The sequence below is a fragment of the Oncorhynchus mykiss genome, chromosome 1 (assembly GCF_057628025.1).
Source record: "Oncorhynchus mykiss isolate SJ-2025 chromosome 1, ASM5762802v1, whole genome shotgun sequence".
Lineage (NCBI taxonomy): Eukaryota > Metazoa > Chordata > Actinopteri > Salmoniformes > Salmonidae > Oncorhynchus > Oncorhynchus mykiss.
Window position 1 is genome coordinate 80337242 of NC_143022.1, and position 28000 is coordinate 80365241.

General features: G+C 42.0%; 2 protein-coding genes across 8 annotated transcripts in view; both read right to left on the reverse strand.

Annotated features, from left to right (window-relative positions):
* The window catches only part of LOC110529788 (protein FAM13C-like), a 56273-nt gene extending 40000 nt beyond the window's left edge, over window positions 1–16273 (reverse strand). Inside the window, exons 1-4 of the mRNA XM_021612324.3 lie at window positions 16014–16273; window positions 13982–14165; window positions 13680–13886; window positions 11820–12000 (exon numbers count right to left, since the gene is read on the reverse strand). Coding sequence (XP_021467999.2) covers window positions 11820–12000; window positions 13680–13886; window positions 13982–14165; window positions 16014–16043 — 602 coding nt within the window. The 5' untranslated portion in view covers window positions 16044–16273. The remainder of the gene's footprint in view (window positions 1–11819; window positions 12001–13679; window positions 13887–13981; window positions 14166–16013) is intronic.
* A 1055-nt stretch (window positions 16274–17328) lies between these two features.
* LOC110529797 (monocarboxylate transporter 9) lies at window positions 17329–27306 on the reverse strand. Of its 7 annotated transcripts, XM_021612362.3 has the most exons (8): window positions 26914–27268; window positions 25371–25454; window positions 25222–25267; window positions 24813–25037; window positions 22709–22852; window positions 20259–20354; window positions 18998–19861; window positions 17329–18708 (listed from the first exon to the last, which is right to left on the reverse strand). In XM_021612362.3, the coding sequence occupies exons 3-8, from the start codon at window positions 25265–25267 to the stop codon at window positions 18524–18526; spliced, it is 1560 nt and encodes a 519-aa protein (XP_021468037.2). In that variant the 5' UTR covers window positions 25371–25454; window positions 26914–27268; the 3' UTR covers window positions 17329–18523. The 7 variants fall into 7 exon arrangements, with proteins under 7 accessions (XP_021468037.2, XP_021468030.2, XP_090097641.1 ...); XM_021612355.3 differs by lacking the exon at window positions 25371–25454; XM_090241515.1 differs by lacking the exon at window positions 25371–25454 and having other exon boundaries at window positions 20164–20354.
* Window positions 27307–28000: the final 694 nt, after the last annotated feature.

Consider the following 28000-nt stretch of genomic DNA (forward strand, 5'->3'; position numbering starts at 1 on the left):
AAAAACAGCATTTCTCTCAAATTTTGTGGCGTTGGGGTTACGGAATAGGCAGGCATAAGCTACGGACAACGAACACAACTGCATTTTATCGATGGCAATTTTAATGCAGAGACACCGTGATGAGATCCCAAGGCCTATTGTTGTGCCATTCATCTGCTGCTATCACCTCCACTTATGTGGCTTATGCCTGGAGCCGGCCCTGCTGAAAACTTTATACCTGGAAACAGCACATAGGTAAGCGTCATGTGAATCTACTTAATGGTTCCCCCTAGTGAAATTCAACATGTAGTGCAGTTTGCCATGGAACGTAAAATAGTGTTGAGGACTTGTTGGGTAACACTAAGTGGAAAATTAAAATCAACACAGTTCAGACTAAGACATTCTAAAAGCAATGTGGATTATCTTGTAAAGCCAAATATCTTTTTACAAGGATTTCTGAACACTTGACCCGGTTCCAAAGTTTTCACCGTGAGCTTTCAACTCCAAAAAACGAATCCTTTCAACAGTCTCCTCTTGTCCTACATTTCAGAGAAAATGATTAGCTCATCCAACCTTTCCAGAAGGAAGGAACTTGAATGCTGGGCAGGAACATTCCAGCAGCATAACACCCTGCATTCCACTGCTGGCTTGCCTCTGAAGCTAAGCAGGGTCAGTCCTGATCAGTCCTTGGATGGGAGAACAGATGTTGCTGGAAAGTGGTGTTAGATGGCCAGTATGGAGCTCTCTTCCCTCTAGTCTTAAGATAAATGCCCAAGGGCAGTGATGGAGACATAATCTAATTCCTAACTCTCCAGCGTGTGTGGTGTGGTGAGTGTTCTAGTGCAAATTGGTTGCTATGCGTAACCCAAGTGGGTGCTACACATTGCTGTTGTATGAGGTAAGCTTCCCCATACTATTAAAGTGCTTTGGGTGTCTAGAACAGTACTTTCAGAAAGTATTCATACCCCTTGACTTATTCCATGTTGTGTTACAACCTGAATTCAACATGGATTAAATTTTTTTTTTTCTACACACAAAAACCCATAATGACAAAGGGAAAACATGTTTCTAGATTTTTTTAGCAAATGTATAGAAAATTAAATAGAGAAATATCTCATTATATAAGAATGTAATACCTTGTAGAAGCACTTTTGGAATTGGTTACAGATGTGAGTCTTTCTGGGTAAGTCTCTAAGAGCTTTGCACACCTGGATTGTACAATATTTCACATTATTATTTTAAAAATTATTCAAGCTTTGTCAAATTGGTTGTTGATCATTGCTAGACAACAATTTGTCAGGTCTTGCCATAGATTTTCAAGTAGATTTAAGTCAAAACAGTAACTCGGCCACTCAGGAATATTCAGGGTCTTCTTGGTAAGCAACTGCAGTGTAGATTTGTCCTTGTGTTTTAGGTTATTGTCCTGCTGAAAGGTGAATTAATCTCCCAGTGTCTGGTGGCAAACAGACGGCACCAGGTTTTCCTCTAGGATTTTGCCATTACGTTTATTTTTTATCCTGAAAAAATGGAGAGTGGTACTCAGTAATGTGTTATAATGGATTTGCCCCCTAACATAACACTCAGAACAAAAATGTAGTTTCTTTGCCACATTTTTTGCAGTATTACTTTAGGTGCATGTTTTAGAATATTTTTATTCTGTTCTAGCTTCCTTTTTTCACTCTGTCAATTAGGTTAGTATTGTGTAGTAATTACAATGATGTATATCCATCCCAGTTTTCTCCTATGACAGCCAATAAACTCTGTAACTTTTTTAAAGTCACCAATGGCCTCATGGTGAAATATTTAAGCAGTTTCCTTCCTCTCCAGCAACTGAGTTAGGAAGGACGCCTGTATCTTTGCAGTGACTGGGTGTATTGATACTCCATCCAAAGTGTAATTAATAACTTCACCATGCTCAAAGGGACCTTAAATGTCTGCTTTTTTATTTTTTACCCATCTACCAATAGGTGCCCTTCTTCGCGAGGCATTGGAAAACCTCCCTGGTCTTTGTGGTTGAATCTGTGTTCGAAATTCATTGCTCAACTGAGGGACCTTACAGATAATTGTACAGTGCTGTGCGAAAGTATTCGGCCCCCTTGAACTTTGCGACCTTTTGCCACATTTCAGGCTTCAAACATAAAGATATAAAACTGTATTTTTTTGTGAAGAATCAACAACAAGTGGGACACAATCATGAAGTGGAACGACATTTATTGGATATTTCAAACTTTTTTAACAAATCAAAAACTGAAAAATTGTGCGTGCAAAATTATTCACCCCTTTACTTTCAGTGCAGCAAACTCTCTCCAGAAGTTCAGTGAGGATCTCTGAATGATCCAATGTTGACCTAAATGTCTAATGATGATAAATACAATCCACCTGTGTGTAATCAAGTCTCCGTATAAATGCACCTGCACTGTGATAGTTTCAGAGGTCCGTTAAAAGCGCAGAGAGCATCATGAAGAACAAGGAACACACCAGGCAGGTCCGAGATACTGTTGTGAAGAAGTTTAAAGCCGGATTTGGATACAAAAATATTTCCCAAGCTTTAAACATCCCAAGGAGCACTGTGCAAGCGATAATATTGAAATGGAAGGAGTATCAGACCACTGCAAATCTACCAAGACCTGGCCGTCCCTCTAAACTTTCAGCTCATACAAGGAGAAGACTGATCAGAGATGCAGCCAAGAGGCCCATGATCACTCTGGATGAACTGCAGAGATCTACAGCTGAGGTGGGAGACTCTGTCCATAGGACAACAATCAGTCGTATATAGCACAAATCTGGCCTTTATGGAAGAGTGGCAAGAAGAAAGCCATTTCTTAAAGATATCCATAAAAAGTGTTGTTTAAAGTTTGCCACAAGCCACCTGGGAGACACACCAAACATGTGGAAGAAGGTGCTCTGGTCAGATGAAACCAAAATTGAACTTTTTGGCAACAATGCAAAACGCTATGTTTGGCGTAAAAGCAACACAGCTCATCACCCTGAACACACCATCCCCACTGTCAAACATGGTGGTGGCAGCATCATGGTTTGGGCCTGCTTTTATTCAGCAGGGACAGGGAAGATGGTTAAAATTGATGGGAAGATGGATGGAGCCAAATACAGGACCATTCTGGAAGAAAACCTGATGGAGTCTGCAAAAGACCTGAGACTGGGACGGAGATTTGTCTTCCAACAAGACAATGATCCAAAACATAAAGCAAAATCTACAATGGAATGGTTCAAAAATAAACATTTCCAGGTGTTAGAATGGCCAAGTCAAAGTCCAGACCTGAATCCAATCGAGAATCTGTGGAAAGAACTGAAAACTGCTGTTCACAAATGCTCTCCATCCAACCTCACTGAGCTCGAGCTGTTTTGCAAGGAGGAATGGGAAAAAATGTCAGTCTCTCGATGTGCAAAACTGATAGAGACATACCCCAAGCGACTTACAGCTGTAATCGCAGCAAAAGGTGGCGCTACAAAGTATTAACTTAAGGGGGCTGAATAATTTTGCACGGCCAATTTTTCAGTTTTTGATTTGTTAAAAAAGTTTGAAATATCCAATAAATGTCGTTCCACTTCATGATTGTGTCCCACTTGTTGTTGATTCTTCACAAAAAAATACAGTTTTATATCTTTATGTTTGAAGCCTGAAATGTGGCAAAAGGTCGCAGTGTACATTGACAAAAAGAAAACCAACATGTACCTGTGTGAAAGAGAGGCTATGACAGAGTAGCAGAGGAACACAAGGTCTTATCTGAAGACATGGAGTCTGAGCTTGCTAAACATTAAACAATTTCAAGGACCAGTTTCATGGGCTTAGTACCCTCAAATGCAGAGAACTTTCCGACAAATTAGCACATCAAAACAACATCCCTGTCCCTGACAACTGGTCAAGAAAGAAAGAAAGGGTAAGTGATATTGAACAGAGAGATCTATATCTGAATGTAGGCAAACATTTAAGAGATACAAGATACCACACATGCAAGATACCACATTCCATTAATTAAACATTAACCTACAAGCACCATCACCCACTGTCACAGGACACCATCACCCACTTACCCAAAGGTGGCTCAACTTATCCTGCCCCTATGCTCAACTTACCTCATACCCGGGTAAATTGTTCCAAGAGACCACTTTTTTTAGACAAGCTATGTTTTCTAAACCTTTATGTTTACTTGAATTCTGATTACCTCAACATCTTGAAATATATCCAGATGTCTATGTTATAAGAATACTATACTTCCCTTGACGTGGTGATGCTGAATGTAAAAAAAAATGCTAAACTTACCCCACTCTCCCAAGTGTATGGCACAACTTTAGAGTAAACAGAGGAAAGAGAATGTGAAACATTGGGATGTGTCATGACTGTCTTGATCAGGTCAGGTTACAGGAGACCACAACCCTACAGATTATCACTCTCAACCACAACAGAGGAGGAGAGATCTGTGGGTCTGAAGACGTGGGGGGTTTTATTGCCCCCACGCCCCTTGTAAATCTCAGGCCACAGACAAATTCCTTTGTCCTGTCACTATGGATGACATATGAGACACCAATGAGACATAGTTCAACTTTTCAATGTTAACTTAGAGATAGCAACTCTTTCAGGTGAATTAAAGTAAAAATTCCCAAATAGCCTATACAGGTTAGATTTATCATTAAAATCGATTTAATCAATTAAATCTGCTTGGCAAGTTCAGTAATAAGCAAATCACATTACTGACCCAGTCTTGATGATTCATTGATGTTTACAAACTGAGTTAAATTGTGTTTGCAGCCTCCAACTCAAAAACCCAAACATTACGTCAATTGAAATAACTGATAATCATAACAATGAGCAATCCATCAAATGGGTTTCCACCCATTTCCCCTCCAATCAGTGGACCTTCACCCATGGAAAGATTGATCGCTGACCTCAGCAACGATGCAAATCCTAACTATACCAAGGGGCTGGAAATGTTAGATTTCGATGCCATAAGCGAGAAAAACGCAGACATTGCGACAGATGATCGCTTTGACAAAATCGTCAAAAACGTACGCCTCTTTGACCCCGTTCCGGGAAAGCCAAACGACACTGAGACATTCTTAGCAGACATGGAGGACGCCTTGGATAGCTACCCAAATGCTACGAATGCAGACAGGCTCTACCTTTTGAAGCGAACGTCCAACAGACACGTGACATGGTTCATCCGTCTACAAGAGAAACACGTGCAAAACGACTATGCTTGCCACGGTTTTGAAAATAGAATTCAGTGGTTCCGCGACTCGCAAACACGATAGCTCGTTGGATAACAATAGCAGACAAGCTCGAAATGAACATCCACAAGCCTACTATCACCGGCTTTGTTCAGCTTACTTTGGCATGCTCACTGAAACCGGAATGGAAGATCTATTGCCATTTAAACAACTGTTCCTGTCAAACATGTCTCCCAACTTCATTAACTACTTGGGCCCTACTGCTCACGTTGGGTTGCCAATCTCTACGCTCCGAGAACTTGCAAGCACCGCTTTTGAAGCAAGCTGGGCTAAGAGCCCGAACCCCTCGAATTTCGAGGTTAGGCGTAAACGATCACTCGAATTAGAAGGTGCTGCATATTTGGACATGTGGGGTAAAAGATGACAATCAAAGGGGGTGGCTACCACGTAACCACCACCCCGACAACCACCGCCGTAACAATAGCTACGAGGAACGTCCCCAATCTAACAGGTCCCGTAGAGATCAACCTAGCCGAAATGCCCCTGCGCCTAACTCTCACAAAGGGTCAGGACCTAAGGATAACAGGGGCAACAAAGTGTTCAATGATCTAAACGGTAACAGAAATGATCTAGAAGCAAATCTGACAAGGATGACAAGGATAAGTCAGCATGACTAGGCGTAAAATCATTGGAAACCAAGTCCGCCGAAATTCATCAAATTCGAGAGGACGCAAACATTTCCATTACCCTCGCCCCCACTCAAATCCCTGTCCCGAAACCGCTCGCTCTAGACACAAGCCCGCAGGTTTTGTCTACAGACTTGGATACGGATGTGGAGATGCACATGATGAGCAGCTTTGCAACAGATGATTCCTCTCCCATTCCGATAGAGGACCCACTGGGTCACGTAGGTAACTTATCTGTCTTGAAAATCGACACAGATTACAACCCGCTCCGTTCTCCCAACCCACTCCATTTTGTTGGGGATATGACGAGAAAAACCAACTCGAACAGGCCATACCTCAGAACAGTCCTGGAGGACTGTTTGACCTGTCACGCTCTGATAGATTCGGGTTTGACAATTTCCCTCATATCTGAAACCTTGCTGGATGAACTAAAAAGGGCAGTGGACTCTGTAAAACGTTGGTTGAAAAGAGAACATTGCGATACAAATCTTCGAGGTTTCACTCAAGCTACCTCGCCCCTAACCAAACGTCTCCTACTTAAACTCAACTTCGAAAGCGTGTCACTGATCCACCCCGTGTAAGTGACTAGCATCGAAATTGAACAGATGCTGATTGGGATCAATTTGATTGACCGTTTGGTACCACTAATGGATTGGAAAACCAATCAAATCTGGTCACAAATACCTATGCCATCTCCGTTGACTTCACCGCACTCTTCCAAGGCTACCTGCCATACATTGTGCAACGACGTGGGTTCAACGTCAGCATCTGACGCAAAACCGGTGAACTTCTCCATGGGCCCGCCATTGGTGGCAAACGACAAGGTGAGTTCAACTCAGAACTTAACTGAACATGAGGTTTTCCTGTGTGGCTTGGGTGACTCACCAGCCGACACTTACCGCCCTCCTCTGATAGGGGCGTGTGCCTAAACGGTACTATGGTTGAGGATGCCAGACTGGCAACCTGGTCAGAAAAATCCGCAATCAGTTTGGAAATGTTCAACGAACTTTCGAAAACAGCTAACTGCCATCCCCTTGTGCCGAAAACGTTAAGATTTCCACTGGGAACGACTCCCCAGACGACGCTCACCGCAATAGGGGTGTGTGCGCTATTCGATCCGCATTGGAACCAAGGAAGTATCTCACTACCTACTGGTTGTCGTGGACCTCCCACATACAGTCTATGTGGGAGCGGACATTTTTAGTAAGATTGGGTGTGAAACTCGATACCATACACCAAGTTCTTTGGTCTTTGGCGCAGCCAAACCAACATGCCTTGTCTTTCGACCCAATGCGAATGGCATCCGGGCAGACTATTCCTGAAGCTTGCAAGGTGATAACGGAGTCCGCTATGTTGATTCCGGCAAGAACCACAGAGGTTTCTGTAAGACTGAACCTGGTGCCCGGATACCAGATGGAAGGCACCACTGCGTTCTTCCAACCCTCTCCGCAACTATTCGACTTGGGGCTAACTATCAATGGCAACCCGCTGTTGGAACTAACCGCTAGATCCACTTACCTCCTGGTACAAAATCTGACTCAAGCGGATATTTCCATTTCTCGGCACACTCAGCTAGGAACATTGATCGATTACTCCTTCCATGATTTTGAACTGGTTGTTCCCGTGATTGGGGCTATTCCGTCCTCCATTGACCTAGATGGAGAGGGAGGCACGCTGTTTACTTGTCAGTCAAAAGCAATCGCACTAACTCCCGTATTGCCACTCGACGACACATCTACGTTCAAGCTAGATGTCGATTCTGACAGCAACCTGTTAATATACTCCATTGTCACGGAGGATGATATCGCGTCTCCTCCTGCATGCGAAGTACACTCTTGTGAGGTAACAACCGATGACTCTCCCAAAGGTGACATGCAATCACCACCCGATGAAGACCTGTACAATGTCACCGAACCATATCCTGGTTTTCATGCACAGGTAATACAACTACTGTCGGAGGCTGATGCTCTTGTCAATGACACTGAACGCCATCAGTTGAGAGAATTGTTCAACAAACACAGTGAGATCTGGTCAACAGACTCACTGGATTGTGGGGTTACGGGTATCCATGTGGTGCGTATTCCTATGCCACCCGGAGCAACTCCTACGTTTGTTAGACAATACAAAATCCCGCTCGCAGCATACGCAGCGGTACAAGAGATTATCGATTCCTTATTAGCTAAATGGATAATCAGGGAATGTAACAGTACGTACAGCGCTCCCGTGTGGCCCGTTCTAAAAATCAACGGGTAAATGGCGTCTTACAGTTGACTATAGAGAACTCAACCAACTGGTTCCGTTGTCTCGTTGGCCAATGACACAGCTAGACCAAGAGTTGCCAAAGGTGGCAAACGCCAAGTACTTCTCCACCGTCGACGTGGCTAATGGTTTTTGGACCATGACAGTCGACCCTCGTGACCAACACAAGTTGGTTTTCTCGAACAAGCTCTTCACGTTCAATTGTTGCCCATTCGGGTATGCGAACTCCCCCTCAGAGTTCAACATCTTCCTGCACAAGGCAATGCCAGACGCAGCCTCTAGGGGGACGATAATCTACGTGGACGACGTTCTCATGAGAAGTGAGACTTGGTCACATCACCTCAATGAAATGGACCAAATCTAGCCTTGCCTCATTAACTTGGTAGAGAATTGCCCTAAAGGCGGTTACGCCCACTTCTGACCCAAGGGTATAAAACCTGTGAGTATAGAATTTACGAGAAGACTACGTGACCCCAGCTGCAGCAGGGTCTGAAAAGTCAAACAACCCAGAACGCAACGCAAGTTTGAGGACAAAGAAATCCTTTTCTACCCAAGCTACGGATGAGTAGCTGTGTCTAAGCGGGTGAATTCAAGTCGAACCACCTAGCCTCCATCTCCCATCGAATTGTGGTATCTAAAGGGTTTCATTCCTATGTTGTGAGCTCTGAGCTACAGAGCTGTCTGTCCTCAGAAGACCCCTTCCAGAGAAAGGGGTGAGGTAACAGACTCCTAAGCCACAAAGGACACGGATGCCGGGAGGACGAGCAATGAGTTGCGCAGGAGAAGTGCGTCATCGAACAACGGAACGGTCCACCCAGAGAATCCCCGGAGATCACCTCCCACGTAATTACATCATTATATATTCTGACCCATGAGGGCGGCAGTTTGAGGCAAGGCTAGGGTTAGAATAGCATAGCTGACAAATTCACTCAAATGTATATTTCTCTTGTGTACTTTTTCTCTCTCTTCTGAAATTCCCATTGTGGGTACCACGCGGCATAGTGTGTTGGCCCGTTATATTAAATTCTAATCAATAGCCTATAATGTGTTTTGTCTGTGTATCTTTTATCATCATTTTAGTTTTTAGTAAATAAATATTCAATTAAGATTGGTGTGGTACGAATTCATTAGAGGGACCCGGGTCCGTGCAGATTCAAGGGCTATATACGACGATCAGATTATGAGACTGATAGAGGCAACTGGTTAATTAGCGGCTGTTGTAAAATCAATATTCTGATATTCTTTGAGTTAATTTGGGAAATAGAAACTCAATAAAAAATAGTTTTCCCATGGTGCCCCAGGTTAATGAGTTAATAATTGCTTGATTCAGTTAATCACGTAATTAGAAACGTATAATCAATCATTCGATGAGCAACAGTTGCCACATTAACTAATACAACAGGTTTATAGAGTTTGTTTGTGCGGAACCGAAGCAGGTGCACGTCATGACTATAATGTCATGCCAGTTACATAACAGATGTATAAGCAACAAGAGACGCATGTTGTGTGAGCGCAAAGGGGATGGTACCAGCCCTTTTGAAAGGGCCAGATTACAGCGTGACAGTTAAAGAGGAGGTAAGCCAAGAACATGAGGTACAAGCACATGTGCCAAGTATGGGGGACAAGAGGGTTTTTAAACCCTGAGTGTGTGACTGGAAAATGTGAAAGTATGGGGGGGTGAAGTGGTGGGATGCTAAATGGGAATACCCTTGTGACAGCTGCTGCTGCTTTTCTTTCTATCTTTCTCCTCTCTCTCTCTTCTGCCTTTTCTTACCAGTCTTGCCCTGGCGGGCTGAAAGCGCAGGACATCAGGACCAGGACTTCATACTCCTCCTATCCCCTCCCTACTTCAATCTGTTGTCATTTTCTCTTGCATCCCAAAATGTACAACAAACTCTGCAGGTCAGACACTTCACTCTTATTTCCAGTACTCAGACAGAGGAAGGAGAGGAGTGAGAGGAGAGTGGGGGGATAGGGGGTGCTGAAGGCCATAACAGTTGCAGCCAAATACTGTATATTGGCACCATTGCACTTGTCTTAAACAATTCTGTTTCTTCTAAAATAATTGGAAATTGAACACGTTGTTATTGGATTATCAACATTGCAGAACCTATTTTTTTTCCGGGGGGGGGGTGGGAGGGGCTTAAGTTTACAATGTTAATGAAGAAAATTCTAACAAATGGCAATGACAAAATTATTGCCACCCTGGAGCTAATACTTAGTTAAACAGCCTTTGGCAATGATAAAAAATACATGTAAAAAAATGTGCCTGCTGCACCTTTCTACTGGCAGTTTGGCCAACTCTTCTTAAATTCTTCAATGTTGTGTGGTGCCTTCCACCAACTACTGTTTCCAGATTTCGTCATAGTTTTTTGATGGGATCTGGACTCATCACTCTGTTATTGAACCTCTCCTATGTTTGATTGTAGGGAGGGTGTTATTTTGATTGAATGTTTAATTTGGTAATCTGTAAACATATCACTGATCTGTACTGCCAAAAAGAGCTAATTTTGTTTAATTGGTCCACAGAACATTTCCCTAGGATTTAATGCTTGTTTAGGTGGGTTTTTGCAAAGTTCAATAGGGCTTCTTGTGTCTCAGCAGTGGGGTTGTCAGATGTTTACCAATGACCAAATTAAGCATTCAAAGAAACGAACAATCAAACATGGGGGAAGTTTGATAATGCTGTGGGGTTGCTTTGCTCCGTCTGGCACTGGGGGCCTTGAATGTGCAAGACATCATAAAATTACGGTAGCAGGTGTTTTGGAGTGCAGTTTTCAACTCAGTGTCCAAAAACTGGGTCTCTGTTGAAGGTTGTTAGTCTTTCAGCAGGACAACAACCCAAACACACATAAAAAGTACCCAAGAATGGTACAAGAATAAACACTGGACTGTTCTGGAGTGGCCAGCGATGAGTCCAGACTTGAATACCATCACAAACCTATGGAAAGATCTGAAAACAGCAGTTGGTGGAAGGCACCACTCAAACATTGAAGAATTTGAGCAGTTTGCAGCTGAAGAGTGGGACAAATTGCCATTAGAAAGATGCAGCAAACGCATAGCTACAATAAACTTTTTTTGCTGTTATCTTTGTTAAAAGAGTATTCACTCAGGGACCAATATTTTTGTCCATTAGATTATTTACAGAGCTCTGTAAACTGGTTAACTACAGCTGTACAAGAACTTCTGTCGGCCACTGCTTGTCCTGCTCTATTGCCCCACTCCACACCCATTTCCTCAATTGTGTCAACTCCCCTCCACCCTTTCCAGCTCCTAATTGTGCAACTGTTCTGATATGTCTTAATTTCTTGTTATTTTTTTACTATTGGATTATGTGTGTATTGTAATTGTAGTGCTAGATATTGTTGCATTGTTGGCGCTAGAACCATAAGCATTTTGCTGCACCTGCAATAAACATTTGCAAAACTGTTTAAGCACAATAAACTTTGATTTAATCTGTGAGGATTGGAACTGCAAGTCATGTTTAATTGTTATAAACTAATGTTAACCTGAACTAGGACTACAGTTGTGTAGGTTACTAACCAATTGAATACAGTGGAATAATGTTTTAGTCTCTTTTATTAAGACAACTAGCAATTATGACTGATCATTTCCCCCTTGTAATGTTTGCCTAAATTCTATGCCCTGAAAATGTCTCTGGGGTGATCTGTGATGAGATGAATAGGGTTGCTATTGGCAATGACTCACTGGAATATACAGGGTCCAAAGACTGTGGCCAGGTTCTCCACGGGCATGTGATTTGATTGGCTGTGAGAGGCCACCCTTGACAGGAAGTGGAGGAGGTAAGACAGGATGCTGTGGTTGTCGACAGGTAGGCTGCTGAGTTTCTCTTTCAGAGCCGCGTTCAACTCTGCCTCATTCTTACATTCTAGAGAAAATAAAATAAAATCTTGACATGAACATTAGCAACAATTCATATAAAAATTCAATACCTTCTCATCGACGGGGCTGTAGTGGAGCAGGTTGAGAGCTTCAAGTTCCTTGGCGTCCACATCAACAACAAACTAACATGGTCCAAGCACACCAAGACAGTTGTGAAGAGGGCATGACAAAACCTATTCCCCCTCAGGAGACTGAAAAGATTTGGCATGGGTCCTCAGATCCTCAAAGGATTTTACAGCTGCACCATCGAGAGCATCCTGACGGGTTGCATAACTGCCTGGTATGGCAACTGCTCGGCCTCTGACCGCAAGGCACTACAGAGGGTAGTGCGTATGGCCCAGTACATCACCGGGCCTAAGCTTCCTGCCATCCAGGACCTCTATACCAGGCGGTGTCAGAGGAAGGCCCTAAAAATCATCAAAGACTCCAGCCACCCTAGTCATAGACTGTTCTCTCTGCTACCGCACAGAAAGCGGTACCAGAGCGCCAAGTCTAGGTCCAAGAGGCTTCTAAACAGCTTCTAGTTATTATCTATGCATAGCCACTTTAACAACCCTACCTGCATGTACATAATTATCTCAATTACCTCAACACCGGCGCCCCCGCACATTGACACACTGACTCTGTACCGGTACTCCCTGTATATAGCCCCGCTATTGTTATTAATTATTTGTTTTTCTTATCTTACTTTTTCCTTCATTTTAATTTTTTATGTTCTTTAAACTGCATTGTTGGTTAAGGGCTTGTAAGTAAGCGTTACAGTCTTCTATTCGGCACATATGACAAATACAATTTGATTTGATTTGATAGCACCAACATCAATAGCATCATTCTGTAGAAAATCTAGGCTTAATCTTTGGAAATACCAATTTACTTATTTTCAGAGTAGTGTTTGAACCGCAGGTAAACAAGTGGTGCACTTTGTTGAGATCTTTTACCCACATCATAAAGCAAAATTTGCAGAGAACGGTGGGAAGCATGTTTGTGGGGACTAAAAGTCAGACTGTGATATATTAACAATCTGCGATTTTCCCCATGTGTGTCCTGGTCTCACTACTTATGTCAGCTACAGCTAATTAGTGGTGGAAAAAACGATTGGAACCATTTCCCTGTTTGACTGCTAGGTTTTATGGGTATTATGACACCCCCACTCTGGGGCTCTATTTGCTTCCATGCTTTTAAAAAGTGAGCTTGTCCGAGATGTCGGACTCGACAACAGTTACTATCCATAGAGGTGTGGTTTTTGGAGGGTTTTTGGATAAATCCTGAAAATAAGGTATGTGGTAAACATACGTTTTGTTTTATGAGATCATTTTTATCAGCTAACATCACTTTTTGTGAATTTTGAAGCATTTATGTAATCAAAACAAGCACATAGAGCACAAAAAGGCTTCATAATTCATAAAGTTTACGTTAACTGTTTGATCGTATCTCAGAGAACAAAACGTATAAAAGGTTGTGTTAACCTTATTTTCAGTGTTTATCCCAAAACCCCATTCTTTGCCCATTCAATTCATCCATATGAATGGCTGAAAGAACCAGAAGTAGAAAATGCTAATTACATATCAATTTTTTAGGACTACAAGCTGGCGAGCTCTATTGGATCGCTGCGATTGGTTGCCCCAAATTCTGGGGCGGGCCCTAGCGAAGGGTCAATCGCCATACCTGTGAGGCTGAGAACCAGGTCCTTGCGCTGAGGCTCTGGTATGATGGGACTGGGCAGCTCCCTGAAGAAGAGCTTGAGCAGGGAGGCCACATTTGAGACATCCTCCTCCACCAGATCCATTCTCTCTCCCCTGTCCCACATCAGCCTCAGCTGCCTGGTCCTTACCACAGAGCCAGACAGACGGAACAGACCCCTCTGCTGCACACCTGGAGTAAGGGCAGGGGATGGACTGTGAACAAAGTAATGTGTGTGCGTGTGCGTGTGTGTGTGTGTGTGTGTGCGCACGCACGCGATGCCTTACCATTTCTGTCCAGGCAATCCACCATGTGTCGCAGCATGTGGGGCAATCCACAAACAAGCTGTCCATCTTCCCTCAGCCTCTCAAGGGTTACCCCAAAGACAGGACTGGTGTCAGGGCCTGGAACAGTCGGCTCAGGGCTGATCTTCGCATTGTGCTTCCGAATTCTCACAGCAGATGAGTCGCTCTGCATAGAAAAGACACCAAAACTTTAAGCTGTAGGCATTTTTGTCCTTCTTATCATTATTTCCTAAGGCTTAGGATAAGAGGCAACTGGATAGAGTCGTCAACAAGAGTCAGGTATCCCACAGGCCTATCCACAATTGTAACTCCTAATTTTTAATTTTGGGTAAATCCATTTGAATTCAATCACTTTTTGACATAACCCCTACCATACCATGAGACATCCATGTCTTCCTCACTGGAAAAGATATAAGGTTGAGATTTATATAATTTAAAATCTTACAAACAGGGTTGTCAAACTATTTGTATAATTTCTTGAATAAAAAAAATTATAAATCAAATTCAGATAAAAATGTTTACCTTAAATGTTAATTACTTGAAAACGCATAAACTCAGATGTTTTTTTTTCATATTTACATATGTTGTAGCTTAGACTCTATTCTACATCATCTGAGGTTTTTGTTTTGTGCAAGGCAATCGTTGAGACACAACATGCTCTTGAATATAGGGTGGGTGTCAAGTTTTGGCTGACACATTTACTAAAATGGGAATGAAATAAAAATGTCTACTTTCAAATGGTACCACAAAGATGGTTGGAGATCCAATGGTGGACCAGTTAAATTGTATGGGTCTGAAGGGATAGGTCCATTCTATGAATTTTATTTCTGTGATTGAAATGACACCCACCCTTATTCAAGAGCATGTTGTGTCAACCAATGTCGGGCACAACACGAACACCTCATATGATGTAAAGTAGGGTCTAAGTTACAACATATGTGAATATGAAAGTTAACCCGTTTTTAGATAATTGATGTTAAAGATGCACTATGCAGAAATCGCTCCGCCATTTCCTGGTTGCAAAAATTATAATAGTTTGCCTATTTCATGTGACAAAACAAGCAAGTATAGTGTAGATAATCATTGTACCATCTAAACCGCTGAGAAATATATTTTCAATAACCAAAAATATTGCATATTCAGTTGTTTGAAGTTGTTGTACAAAACCAAAAGTAGAAGATGCAAAAACAAAACGTAAGAACGGCATACAAACAGCGCACATAAAACAGATCAAACGCTTCTTAGACTTCAACGAGAATGACATATCTAGAACTGAAATGTCTATGTGAATTTGATCGGGTAGCCCCAAAAGTGACATATTGCAGCTTTATGGTTAAAAAAAGTCATACTTTTATTTAAAAATTATAATAATTGAATAAATGATGAAATAGTGTGACAACCTTGTTCGTAAACTTTTACATTATTTCAAACTCAACTGTTTATCTTTTCCAGCGAGGAAGACATGGATGTCTCATGGTATGTTTGTATGTAAAATGGTTCAACTTTGAGCACCTTTATCTCCTGAATGTTTGGCATTCAGGCCCAAAAAATCCCTTTCTGACCACTTTTTTTCCGTAGGCAAACGTGTATGGAAAGTTTTATTTCAAACAAAAGGGGTGCTGTCAAAAAGTGATTGAATTAAAAATGGTTTTACCCTTTATTCAAGCCATTGAAACCATGCTAAAGTGTAATCTCTCTGGGTTACTGCTTAACTTGCCCTTAATTAATATTAAGCCTACACAATTAGGACTTTTAGTGAGGATTTCCACAATTAAGAGACAAATTGAGGAACAAAGTGTCTGCTCAAATGGGAAAATTGTCTGACGTTACGTAACGTTTAATGTATTTCCTGTAAAACAGATGATATACGTTAGCTGACTGAGAATTCCCAATTTGGCTGGTGCATTCACTGACAATTCAGTTTTCGCTTGCCTGTCTTTTATTCACTAACAAGCAATATCCAATACTGAATAGCACTGTAGTACTTGTAAAATAAGAAATTACTCAAACTTACACAGAGAGATATCGAGGCGCTTGCTCCCATCTCAAGTCGATTTTATTAATTGTAATGTTCTTCCTCCCGACATCTATCGGGAAAGTTTGATATTTGAGGCAAATAAAAAAAAATCCATCGCCCACACACGTGTGTATATTTACAGATATGAAGAACTATACCTAGCTTTACACTGACAGCAAAATAAATAAGAAATATTTTACTGTAGGCCTTGGCTAGTATTCTCTGTTTACATGTTTGTGTCATGTGACAAATATTGTAACTATGGAGATTCCGCATAGGGTGCATTCAATTTCCCGCCCCAGTCAGAATGCGGGTAATTTCCTCAGAACTGTAACATGGTAGTGGCATTATGGGCGGCCTGCATGTGCATACTACCTGTTTTTTTCTTTCTGCTACCATGTGGCCAAATATACAATGAGAAAAAATATTAATGCAATATGTAAAGTGTTGGTCCCATGTTTCATGAGCTGAAAGGAAAGATTCCAGAAAATGTCCATACACACAAAAAGCTTATTTCTCTTACATTTTGTGCACAAATTTGTTCACATCCCGATTAGTGAGCATTTTTCCTTTGCCAAGATAATTCACCTGACAAATGTAGCATATGAAGAAGCTGATTAAACAGCATGATCATTACACTGGTTCACCTTGTGCTGGTGACAATTAAAGGCCACTCTAAAATGTGCAGTGTTGTCACAGCACAATGTCACAGATGTCTCAAGTTTTAAGGGAGGCCTGCATACTCACAGACATGTCACCCATTGAGCATGTTTGGGATGCTCTGGATCGAAGTGTACAACAGCTCTCCAGTTCCTGCCAATATCCAGCAAATTCGCACAGCCATTGAAAAGGAGTGGGACAACATTCCACAATCAACAGCCTGATCAACTCTATGCGAAGTAGATATTGTGCCACATGAGGCAAATGGTGGTCACACCAGATACTGGCTGTTTTTTTTATCCACTCCCCTACCTTTTTTTTTTGTATGAATGTGACCAACAGATGCATATCTGTATTCCCAGTCATGTAGATTAGGGCCTAATGAATTTATTTCAATTGACTGATTTCCTTATATGAACTGGAACTAAGTAAAATCTTTAAAATTGTTGCATTTATATATTTTTTCAGTTCCACTGAGATGATGCAAAGTTTTTTAGTGGGAGGATGGTGTACTGCCAAATGACTGAATTATGTCAAACTTTCCAAGTAGTGCTCCCTCGCCAAAATGTTCACCACATGTGTTGAAGTCAAGAGAGGTCTTCAGTGAATCCAATTTTATGTTAGTCAGACAGCATTTAAAACCAATCCAGAATCACAATATTGAATTTCATTTTATTGGCACTTTTGTTGAAAATAACAAAATAGAAGAGAAATATTGCAAACATAAATCTGTAACACTGACATTAAAAAAATAATAAGAATGTGGTCCAACATCATATAAAAAAGTGACAGCTCTACTGTTTCTAGCCTTTTTGGATCACAGATATTTCGTATTTTATACCCTGTAAATACTTCTACAAAGACGCTTGACTGAGAATAAAACAATATTATTATATATTGTGGTACAGTTTACATACAAAAATCAGATGTTCAAGTGACTAACAAAGCAGGAATCACAATCATTCAATTCTTTAAAAATATAAAATCATAACTACAAAATATAGTGCTGTTAAAAAACAAAAACCAAAGACAGAAAAACAAGATTTTAACCAATCTGCTGAAAAAATGCAGGAAACCGGTCATGCCACACAGAACCAGCATGCATTAGAGGAACTGGGCTTTATTCCAGTACAGATTCTGGTATCTGCACAGCATATTCTTCAGCAAGTTCTTAGTCAGGTCAAGACAAAATGAGGTGTTCAGTACCTCCCGAACTCAAACAAACACGTTTGGACAGTACAAGTAAAATACAGCACAATGCCAATGAATTTAAAATCAAGATCTATCTATCCTTTAAAAGCAAGGCTTGTATTCATCAGGCATAACATGTTGACAGGCATCCACCATCCTGGTGCTTTGGTAAGATAGGAACAAACAGTTTGTTCGGCTAGAATTTAAAAAAAGAGTACATTCCCCTGTTTTTTCCCCCAAACCCTGTATTTTTCCCTAGAGGAAATACCTGGTAAATTCTCACAGGCAAAGTACACAAGTATTTTCCATTTGAGCCCAGTGAAGATCCGGAAATGTAAAAAAACAGCATTCATTCTAAGTAAACATAATCTATTGTATTCATTTGTTTAAAAAACATTTTGTTGAATAGGCCTCTTAAAATGAGACCGTAATGAAAATGTTCAACATAGGGATCTTTCAAAATTCTGTAGTATAATGCAAGAAGTCTTAAAAACACTAAAGATGTATAGAAAAGGCCTAATCTTCTTCAATACTCTTCTCAGGTATGTGAAATCTGGCACTAGGAATACTTCTCAACAACCTCTTGAAGGGTATAACATTTATCAGCAAAGATTCCTGGGAACACTGGAGAGCAAGGTTGATGTGAAAGTTGGTGTTCAGGCTACAGAGGCAACTTTGTCACAGTTGCTGGTGTACTGAATGTCGAACCTGTCGATATCAGCCTTCTTTTTGTCCCACCGGGGCAGAGCACAGAGAAAGAGTGTGACCCCACCCAGGAGCACAGAGCCTCCACTGAAGTAAAAGGCCAGGTCATAGGACTGGGTCCAGTCAAAAAAACACCCTTGAACAGGAAAAAGTGAAAAAAAAGAAAAGAAAATTGAATTAGAAACAAAATATCTCGACAAAGCATGAGTCAGCTAAAGACTAGCTAAAGGCAAACATCTTGAGTTCAACATTCTCACTCACACATTAAGATGACAATCTGTAAAATGTTTTGACATATGGCAGAGTGAATCTCTGTAAAAGCATGAATATGAACCTGTACCATCTCTAAACTAAAAACTAAATCAGGACCACACACACTCCGCAATGATGTTGACCAAAGGTGTCAGAAGTGGGATCTTTCTTACCAACAACAGGGGGCCCGAGCACGATCCCGAATCCACCGAAGAACATGAGGATCCCATGGGCTTGGGTCAGTTTGTCCAGCCCCACGATCTTGGTGGTGATGTATGATGTTAGGGACCAGTTCCCAGAGAAGAAGCCCACCACAGCTGAGAGGATCTGCAGGCCTACATAGCTCTTGGAGATAGGGATGAGGAGAAGGCCCGCCCCAGTCCCCAGCAGGGTGAAGGCGTACAGGAACAGACTGTTGATCCACCTCACGTCTGCTAGTATGCCCAGGGTCAGCTTGCCCATGCCGGCAGTGACTGCTACAATGGAGACCAGGGGGATGATGCTGACCTCGTCGATGAGGCCCTCACTCATGGCCACGTCCTCCATGAAGAGGACTGGAGGGAAGGCTCCCAGGCTAAACAGGAAGATGGCGATGCAGAGGGCCATGAAGTTTCTGTCGTGCAGGAAGTCAGCTGTGGAGTGCATGTACTTTGAGTAGGCCTGACGCTTCTCCTTGATAATTTTCACAATGGCTGAACCTGCCATGAAGCCCCCTTTTTTGCTAGTTGTGGTGATGGTGATGTCTTTGGCGTCAATGATGATCAGGAGATCCTTGACCGTCAAGGTTCTCTCGCCGGTGCCTGGTGTAGTCTTGAAGTCGTCAGCAGGCGGGTTCTCAAAGAGCTGCTCCTCTGTGCGCTCCAGAGCAGCCTTTTGTTTGAGGTAGTAGGCAGGCATGTTCAGAGGCCTCATGAAGCCGGCACAGGCCATGAGGTTGAGGGCCAAGGCCCCGATGATCAGCAGGCAGCCATCCAGATCAAAGAGAAGAATCAGTTCATTCTGAGCTGTGGCATAGAGGAACCCTCCCACACTTGTGCCTAAATGAAAGAAAGGAATGATTTAGTGTTGGCATTCCAGAATAATCCATTAGAAATACATTTATATTAATTCAATAAAAGCTTTGCTTAGTGGCACATCTTTGACTAAAGCTACCCTCCCTGTTCTCCATTGATACTGCTGGATATTCCCTAAGGCAATTTCACTTCAGATGTGAATGTGTGTTCCTCAAAGGGACAAAAACAGAATTCCCCAGAACTGCATTGTATTACCAGTGTTCTCCTTGTCACCAGTCCACTTCCCTAACCACAAGGCTGCACTGTTTTTAGACTAGAATGTTTACCTTGGCATTCCAAGACTTCCATCTTCTGAAACAAGAAAGAACTGAGCATGGAGACTTGCTGTGAACCCAGTAAGCGCAGAGGGGGGCTGAGGTACCTGTGGTGACTATGCCGAGGGCGAGGCCACGTCTCTTGTCAAAGTACTGACAGGTGATGGTCAATGTGGCAGCATAGACAAGACCGCAGCCAAGACCTGCGGACAACAAAAACAGCAGAGGTAATTTTATTAGCACATTGTAGAGGAGCATTTAGATACAGTACCTTAACCACAATGAAGAATATATTTAATGTTCTGAACAAAGCCTTGCACAGTAAACTGTGTACCTTAAAATGTAAAACTCTGACTAAGGCCATCTTGGTCATGTACTGTAATAAATTCACCATGTTGAAAATCTGTTGCTCTCTGATAATGTCGTTACATATTATTCACAACACAAAGAATTTTTGTCTAGTGTAAAATCACCTCAAGAGACTCTGGTAATTTGATCCACAAAGGATGATGAGGGTGGGGGGTGGGGACTGAGCCTTACGGTCTGAAAATAGACGCCTTTCTTCAAATATGCATGGCCTCGCTCTCAGGTCAATGCCACAGGCATTGTTGACAGTGGCAGTCTATTGGGCTCTATCCCATCAGCATGGAACAGTTGTCACTGGGTGTTAGATAAGGGGCTGTAATGGGTCCGTCAAACTATTTGGGGTGCACCAGAGGCATCTGGGAATCTGACTCTGCCTTGTTTTATATCTCTGAATACATCCTACATATACCCTCATTCAACACCAGAGGAGGCTGGTGGGAGGAACAATAGTAGGGCAGGCTCATTGTAATGGCTGGAATGGGATTAATGGAACAGTAGCAAACAAATCAAACATATGGAAACCACTCAGTTCCATGTATGCCATTCCAGACATTACAATGAGCCCGTCCTCCCCCACCAGCCCCCTCTGTTCTACACATACCTTCAGTGCATGTGTGCTTGAGCATAGGCATGAACCTATTCACTTACAGCTCCAACTTAATTCTTCTTTATGTGTCAATTCTTATCTTTGAGGAAGTTGTCTTATCTATCATCTTATTGTGTAATATTTATATGTAATGGTGAGTTAAAAACAGTTCACTCCTATGGAACACAGTTTGGGTCTTTGCGTGTCAAAAAAGATACATGTCAAATAACACTATTTGACATGTCAAATAACACAGTTCTACTGTAGAATGTTGTGCTGGACCGCAACTTCTGGGGTAGCTAGCTAGCTTTAGCTTGGTACCTAGCTAGCACCAATACAACCAGCCTGAAAATAATGAACAGTAGAAACTGCAGTCATTTGTCATTATTCTTAGCAATGATTTAGGAATCCTTGTGACTATTAGCTAGGTAGCCACTTGTTGTTTGCCTATTGAAATTGAACTTCAGTTCATGAAAAGAAATAGCTAGCCAGCTACTAAACCCTGTTGCCCAAAGCTAAAGTTATAAGCAGCCAGCTAGCTTCATGAGGCTTGACTGGACCGGGTTGTGAAGCTAGCCACAATAAGGATTAGGCACAATAGTGGAATTTGCCTTCAAAATAAAAATATCATGCCATATTTAGACTAGATCATGGTAAACAAGGTTGGAATGTGAAGCAATGAAATGGGGTATCAGTCTACTCAGTGACACCCACAGAACACAACTGTTTAGAGTTTAGGTAATTATTAGCATTGTAGCTCTTATCACGGGACTGTGAATGTGTGAAATCACCTCCAGTCAGCCTATTGTATGTATTGACATTCATATTGCACTGTACAGCTTTACCTAAGGATTGGGGAACAATGAAACGGGGTATCAGTCTACTCAATACCCAAGATATTTTTTCACAACGTCCTCCATAGAGTTATCATACACCAAAACATCCACGCAGAATTGTTTTTCCTCTGGAATGGTGTTCAATACACATAGGTTGACAATAAATGTGGCGCAATTCACAGTTGTTTCAGTCCCACAATAAGAGCTACGACGCTAATGTTCTCTGGGTGTCACTGAGTAGACTGATACCCCATGTCATTGATCCACAATCCATAGTTAAGGCTGTAAAATGAAATAAGTATGCCCCCAATGCAATTCTAAAGTCTAGTACATCCATTGTGATTTCAACAGATTTTTGTCAAATTAACAAATTATTGTCTTTTGTTGATTTTATATAACATTCCAACCTCGTTTAGCATGATCTATTCAATTATTCAAAATTATTCTATTTGTATTCATCTGAGTCACTGTCGATGACATACTTTTATTTTGAAGGCAAACCACTTGTGGCTAATTCTTATTGTGGCTTGCTTCACAACCCAACCCGGTCTGGTTGAGCCTCATGAAGCTAGCTGGCTGCTTATAACTTTAGCTTTGGGCAACAGGGTTTAGTAGCTGGCTAGCTATTTCTTTTCATGAACTGAAGTTCAATTTTAATAGGCGAACAACAAGTGCCTACCTAGCTAATACCTAGCTATATCTAATAGTGGGCCATACAAACCGCAGATCTGCTTCAGCAGTAAAAGATCACCATAAGGTTCTCACTTACCGACGATGATCCCGTAAGAGAAGATGAGGAACTGGACATTAGGGGCGAAGGCACTGAGCATCAGGCCCCCTGCCACCATGACCCCACTGAAGATGGTCACAGGGCGCGCCCCAAAGTTATCCACACAGGCACTGCAGACCGGACCTGGTGAAGAACACAGGACAGAGAGGAAGTGTGAATTAATTGTGTGTGTGTGGAAGAGTTGAGTGAACGTTGCTGAATAAGCTCAGAGACTTAGGGAGGAGCAAAAATGTGATGACACAAACAAAGACATAAGATGGAAATAATATGGTGCTTTCAGGATCCATGTGGTGTAAGCAAGATGAAGTTCCTAAACAATAATAAACTAACCAAAAGGAAAGTGATCCCAGTAAAGGTAAACTGTACATGTGGCAGGAAAGCATGATGTACTGTATCAACACTAACCTTGTGACATGGTCCCCTTTTCTGCCCTGATATTATTTTGACCTTATAATTGTCACTTTTTTATGGTTCCCTATTTAGGACAGAGTGTTAATCTGTGCTCTTTAGCCTCTGCCATAGGCGTGTGGTTGGCTAGGTTTGTGACTCCACTTGTTCTCCTCACATTTCCTCTGAAGCCTAAATGCAGCACTAGCTAGTTATTAGACACCTGAGCAGAGGTTACGGGTCAGGGAAAAGGACAGCGTTTGATGCTCATTCATCATCACAGCATAACAAATTTAAAAGCACACAGAGTTACAGAAATATATCTATTTATGGCAAATGGGACCACTTCTATCCTGATTGATGGACCTTTTAGGGGGGACAGTAAAAAGGTCTGGCTGTGTATTTCAAACAAGGGAAATAGAGGTCTGGTTAGGACAAATTCGATCCTTCAGTGGACAGAAGCGAGGACCTGGGCCAAGCTTTGGAAGATGTTATAATCTGCTGCCAATTTATTAAAGACTGCTATGTTTCCCTAGCATCATGCCAAGTCAAATACAGCCCAATCCGATTAGCTTCCAAAGCTATACACTGCACTGTTTGTATAGGTCCTTGTGTTCTATGCACATTAAAATTGACAACTTCATTCAGCAGAGTCAAACTATTTGTTGTGCGGAGACATATTGAATTCCTAGTCAGACCACTGAAAACACGAGGGTGTCCTATTGAACCCTCTCTCCCCCGCCTTTCCATTTCACCACCAATTAAAACAGCCCATGGTTTAAGGCTGCATAGCTCAGCTGTCAAGCCCCACACGTGTACTGGGAGCCATCAGTATAGTCATGACTTTTACCTGACCTCTTTGAAAAAGTGACAACATGAAGGGAGGCTTAGCCTGGCGGTGAACCAAGACCATAATATCCCATCTCTGATCCTGTTTTGACAAAATAAATCAAACCAACTTGAATCAGTGAATCTCTCCCTCCCTCTCCCCTAAGTGCTCCTCCTGCAGGTATGACCGTGCTGACTTGTAGATGATGAAATCAATAAGCACAACTTAGTGTTAAGAGCACCACAAAGTGCATCCATATTGCACGGTTCCCTTCATCTACTTAGGACAAGTCAGACAAAGTCAGCACTGCACTTTCACATCTGTTGATATGTCCCAGGCAAAATATGTATTTTCCCAGTCTCTGACCTCCAAACAAGATTACTTGGCAAGATAACTGGTCTGTGACTTTACCTATAATGCTACCATCGTTGTATGTGTTTATAGTCAGTTAACTACCAGGAGAGTTGTTTATTGCCTTCAGTTGCTTTTTAATTATACAACAGATGTCAGACATGCATACCAGGTGAGACTAATTTCAAGACAATGTAGCTGCAACTGTAAAGTGCATTGATAAGTCAATTCAGGTCTAACTACTGACATGATGTTTAGCATATCAATTCAAAGCCACGCCAAGAAAATCAACATGGAAAGCTTGAAGAGATGTTCTGATGCTGAGTTGAATACATGCTACAATTAAAAATTAAAAAATGCAATAAAAATCAACTAACTCATACAACGATGGTGGCATTATGGGTAAAGTCCCAGAACAGTGAGCTCTGAAGGTATTCCCTGTCTTTGGATGAGAGCATTAGCCTATACCCATACAGTGTCTAAATAAATAAACAAAGGTGTTTGAAGAATACTTACTGGCTATGAGTCCCACTCCAGAGACCAGGGAGCCAACCCAGGCTGTCATGCCTTTCCCCTCCTGGAAGGCGTGGAGCCACTCCGGGTACAGGACGCCCACGGACTGAGGGGAGCCGTAGGCCAGGAACTGGGCCACGAAGCAGGCCACAACAATGACCCATCCCCAACCTCCATCCAGCACATTATTTGAGCTCTGAAGACTCATGCTGTCAACAGGGAGGGTTCCTGGGGGAAAAAGGGGAAAAAAAAGTGTTAAAAGCACAGGTGGAATGGACGAGCAATGAAACATTGCAATTTACCAAATGCATGAGACTACAGACAAAATAAATCACAAGCAAGTTTGGAGACAAATGATAAATGTCCTAAGCTACTTTCTAAAGTCGTAGATAAATGCCAAATAAACACTCACGTCTTGATGTTGATGCTGCTCTTGTCTGGTCTACCAGGCAGGTCATCTGTTTAAAACAGAGTGCAACCTTCTCATCCTGCTCTGACCATGTTGTGCCATCACAAAGACCACACCTTGAAGGCGGGGAGTTTGGCATCTGGACTGCCTACCTTCTACTTGAAACTGCCTTTTGTCTATCTCCCCTCAGTTCTGGCACAAAACACTGAACTTTTAGAGGCCCACGCTTTCCAGTGCTAACAAGAATAAGAAATAAAAATCACCATTCATATGAGCACTACTGCAGCATCCTCTCTTCTACCTATTAGTTTTTAAAAGCAAAAGTTGTGCATCTATCAATTTGCGGGTAGCCTAAACACCATTATATTGAGGAACACCGTGCCATCTACACATAGACTATATACAAATGTATGTGGACACCCCTTCAAATTAGTTGATTTGGCTATTTCAGCCACGCCTGTTGCTTACAGGTGTATAAAATTGAGTACACAGCCATGCAATCACCAAACATTGGAAGTAGAATGGCCTTACTGAAGAGGTCAGTGACTTTCAACGTGGCACCATCATAGGATGCCACCTTTCCAACAAGTCAGTTCGTCAAATTTCTACCCTGCTAGAGCTGCCCCGGTCAACTGTAAGTGCTGTTATGGTGAAGTGGAAACGTCTAGAAGTAACAATGACTCATTCGCGAAGTGGTAGGCCACACAAGCTCACAGAACGGGACAGCCTAGTGCTGAAGTGAATAGCACGCAAAAAAATGGTCTGTCCTTGGTTGCAACACTCACTACCAAGTTCCAAACAGCCTCTGGATGCAACTGTAACGGATGTGAAAAGATCACCATGTGCAATGCCAAGTGTCGGCAGGAGTGGTGTAAAGCTCACCATCTGTCTGACCGACGAATCTGGCTTTTGGCGGATGCCTGGAGAACACCACAAGCCCCAATGCATAGTGCCAACTGTAAAGTTTGGTGGAGGAGGAAAAATGGTCTGGGGCTGTTTTTCATAGTTCGGGCTAGGCCCCTTAGTTCCAGTGAAGGGAAATCTTAACCGACAGCATACAATGACATGCTAGACAATTATGTGCCTCCAACTTTGTGGCAAAGTTTGGGGAAGGCCCTTTCCTGTTTCAGCATGACAATGCCCGCGTGCACAATGAGGTGCACACATAATGCATACAGAAATGGTTTATTGAGATCAGTGTGGAAGAACTTGACTGCACAGACCCTGACCTCAACTCCCTCGAACACCTTTGGGATGAATTGGAATGCCGACTGCCAGCCAGGCATAATCGCCCAACATCAGTGCCCGACCTCTAATGCTCTTGTGGCTGAATGGAAGCAAGTCCTCACAGCAATTTTCCAACATTTAGTGGAATGCCTTCCCAGAAGAGTGGAGGCTGTTATTACAGCAAAGCGGGGACAAAGTCAATTTTAATGCCCATGATTTTGGAATGAGACATTCGATGATCAGGTGTCCATATATACACATGTAGTGTAGCTACCTATTTTTCTTTATGAAACAATATGGGTTTTATCAGCATCTGCAACAAAGGAACTACACTGATATTCGTCACCCATTACACATAGCCAACAAAATATATAACGCTGTATATAGCCACAGGCCTGCTATGCTATAATGTTGTGATATAGTAGCCTATTGTTATTTTATTAACAAGAGGAAATACATGCGACTTACCTTAACATCAACAACAGCCACATGCACAACAACAGGCAACTGCAGGATAAGTGCGCGTTCGCCTACAGGGAGTTGCCATGAAGGATGGTCTCCCTATAATAACTATTTGTATAGAATCTAAATATATATATTTTTTAATTAACAGACATCACATGCAGATGCCGAGCTTCCGCAAGGCTATATCTGAGATGTGAGCAGACCCGGGTGCCAGAAGCTCTACGCGCATAGTATCCGTTTTATACGGTTTATTTGCCGGAGAACAAACCGGTTTAAAGCTGTTTTTGCTGGTCGGGGTTTATACGCCCGCTACCTACGTTGAGGAACTCTGCTGCCTCTTCATCATGCGCGACAGTGTGAAGCTATAAAGAACAATGCGCACTGCTCCCCACTGCCACAGAGTACACACAACTGATAAGCCCTATCAATTCATGATAAAACTGGCCATAGGTGGGGTGGGAACCATGTAAACTTTTCTTCGACTGCATACAAAGACTCGACTTGCCAATCAATTCCAAAATTTAGAATTAGTAATTGGCCTACCTGATGATCAGATAGCACTTCAAAGTATTTAAAGTCAAATCAGATTGAATGTGCGTTTCAAATAGTCTACTGTAAAATCACCGTCTTTGAATTTGTAATAACTAAATTGAGTAATTATTTGTTATCTTAATGAAAAATAGCTGTTTCTTTTCTCTTTACATGTAATTCACATTAAGACCACACGATTTCACCAAATTATTTTCCAAATACTTTCCCTGGCTGCCTCTTCTCTTACTATCCATAAAAAAAAAAGTTTAACATATTTTCCAATGAATTTAGATCTATAATTTTTTTTTAAATATACAAGTACGAAAGCCTAAAGATAAATAATGCACTTGATTAGAGAGAAATTTACATCATTTTCGAGAAAAGTAGTAAGTAATATGTTGGATGAGTGTGTTGGGGGCAAAACTGGCCCCTGGGGCCCCTTTATGGTTATAAACCCTTTATGGTTATGAATGTGTTTCTACCTGTCATTTAAAATGACTAGTCCAGTTAGCGCTAGTTTATGCTAACTTGCTAGTTAGCAACTTCACTAGCAGTAAAT

Bases quoted from the DNA above. Each gene is read 5' to 3' on its own strand.
- LOC110529797 (XM_021612337.3), bottom strand. From the start codon at position 25,357: ATGCCAAACTCCCCGCCTTCAAGGTGTGGTCTTTGTGATGGCACAACA. The intron at 25,038-25,221 runs GTGAGTGTTTAT...TTTTTCCCCCAG, and splicing joins AGCAGCATCAACATCAAGAC to GAACCCTCCCTGTTGACAGC. The intron at 19,862-20,258 runs GTACCTCAGCCC...TCTTTCATTTAG, and splicing joins CCTCGGCATAGTCACCACAG to GCACAAGTGTGGGAGGGTTC.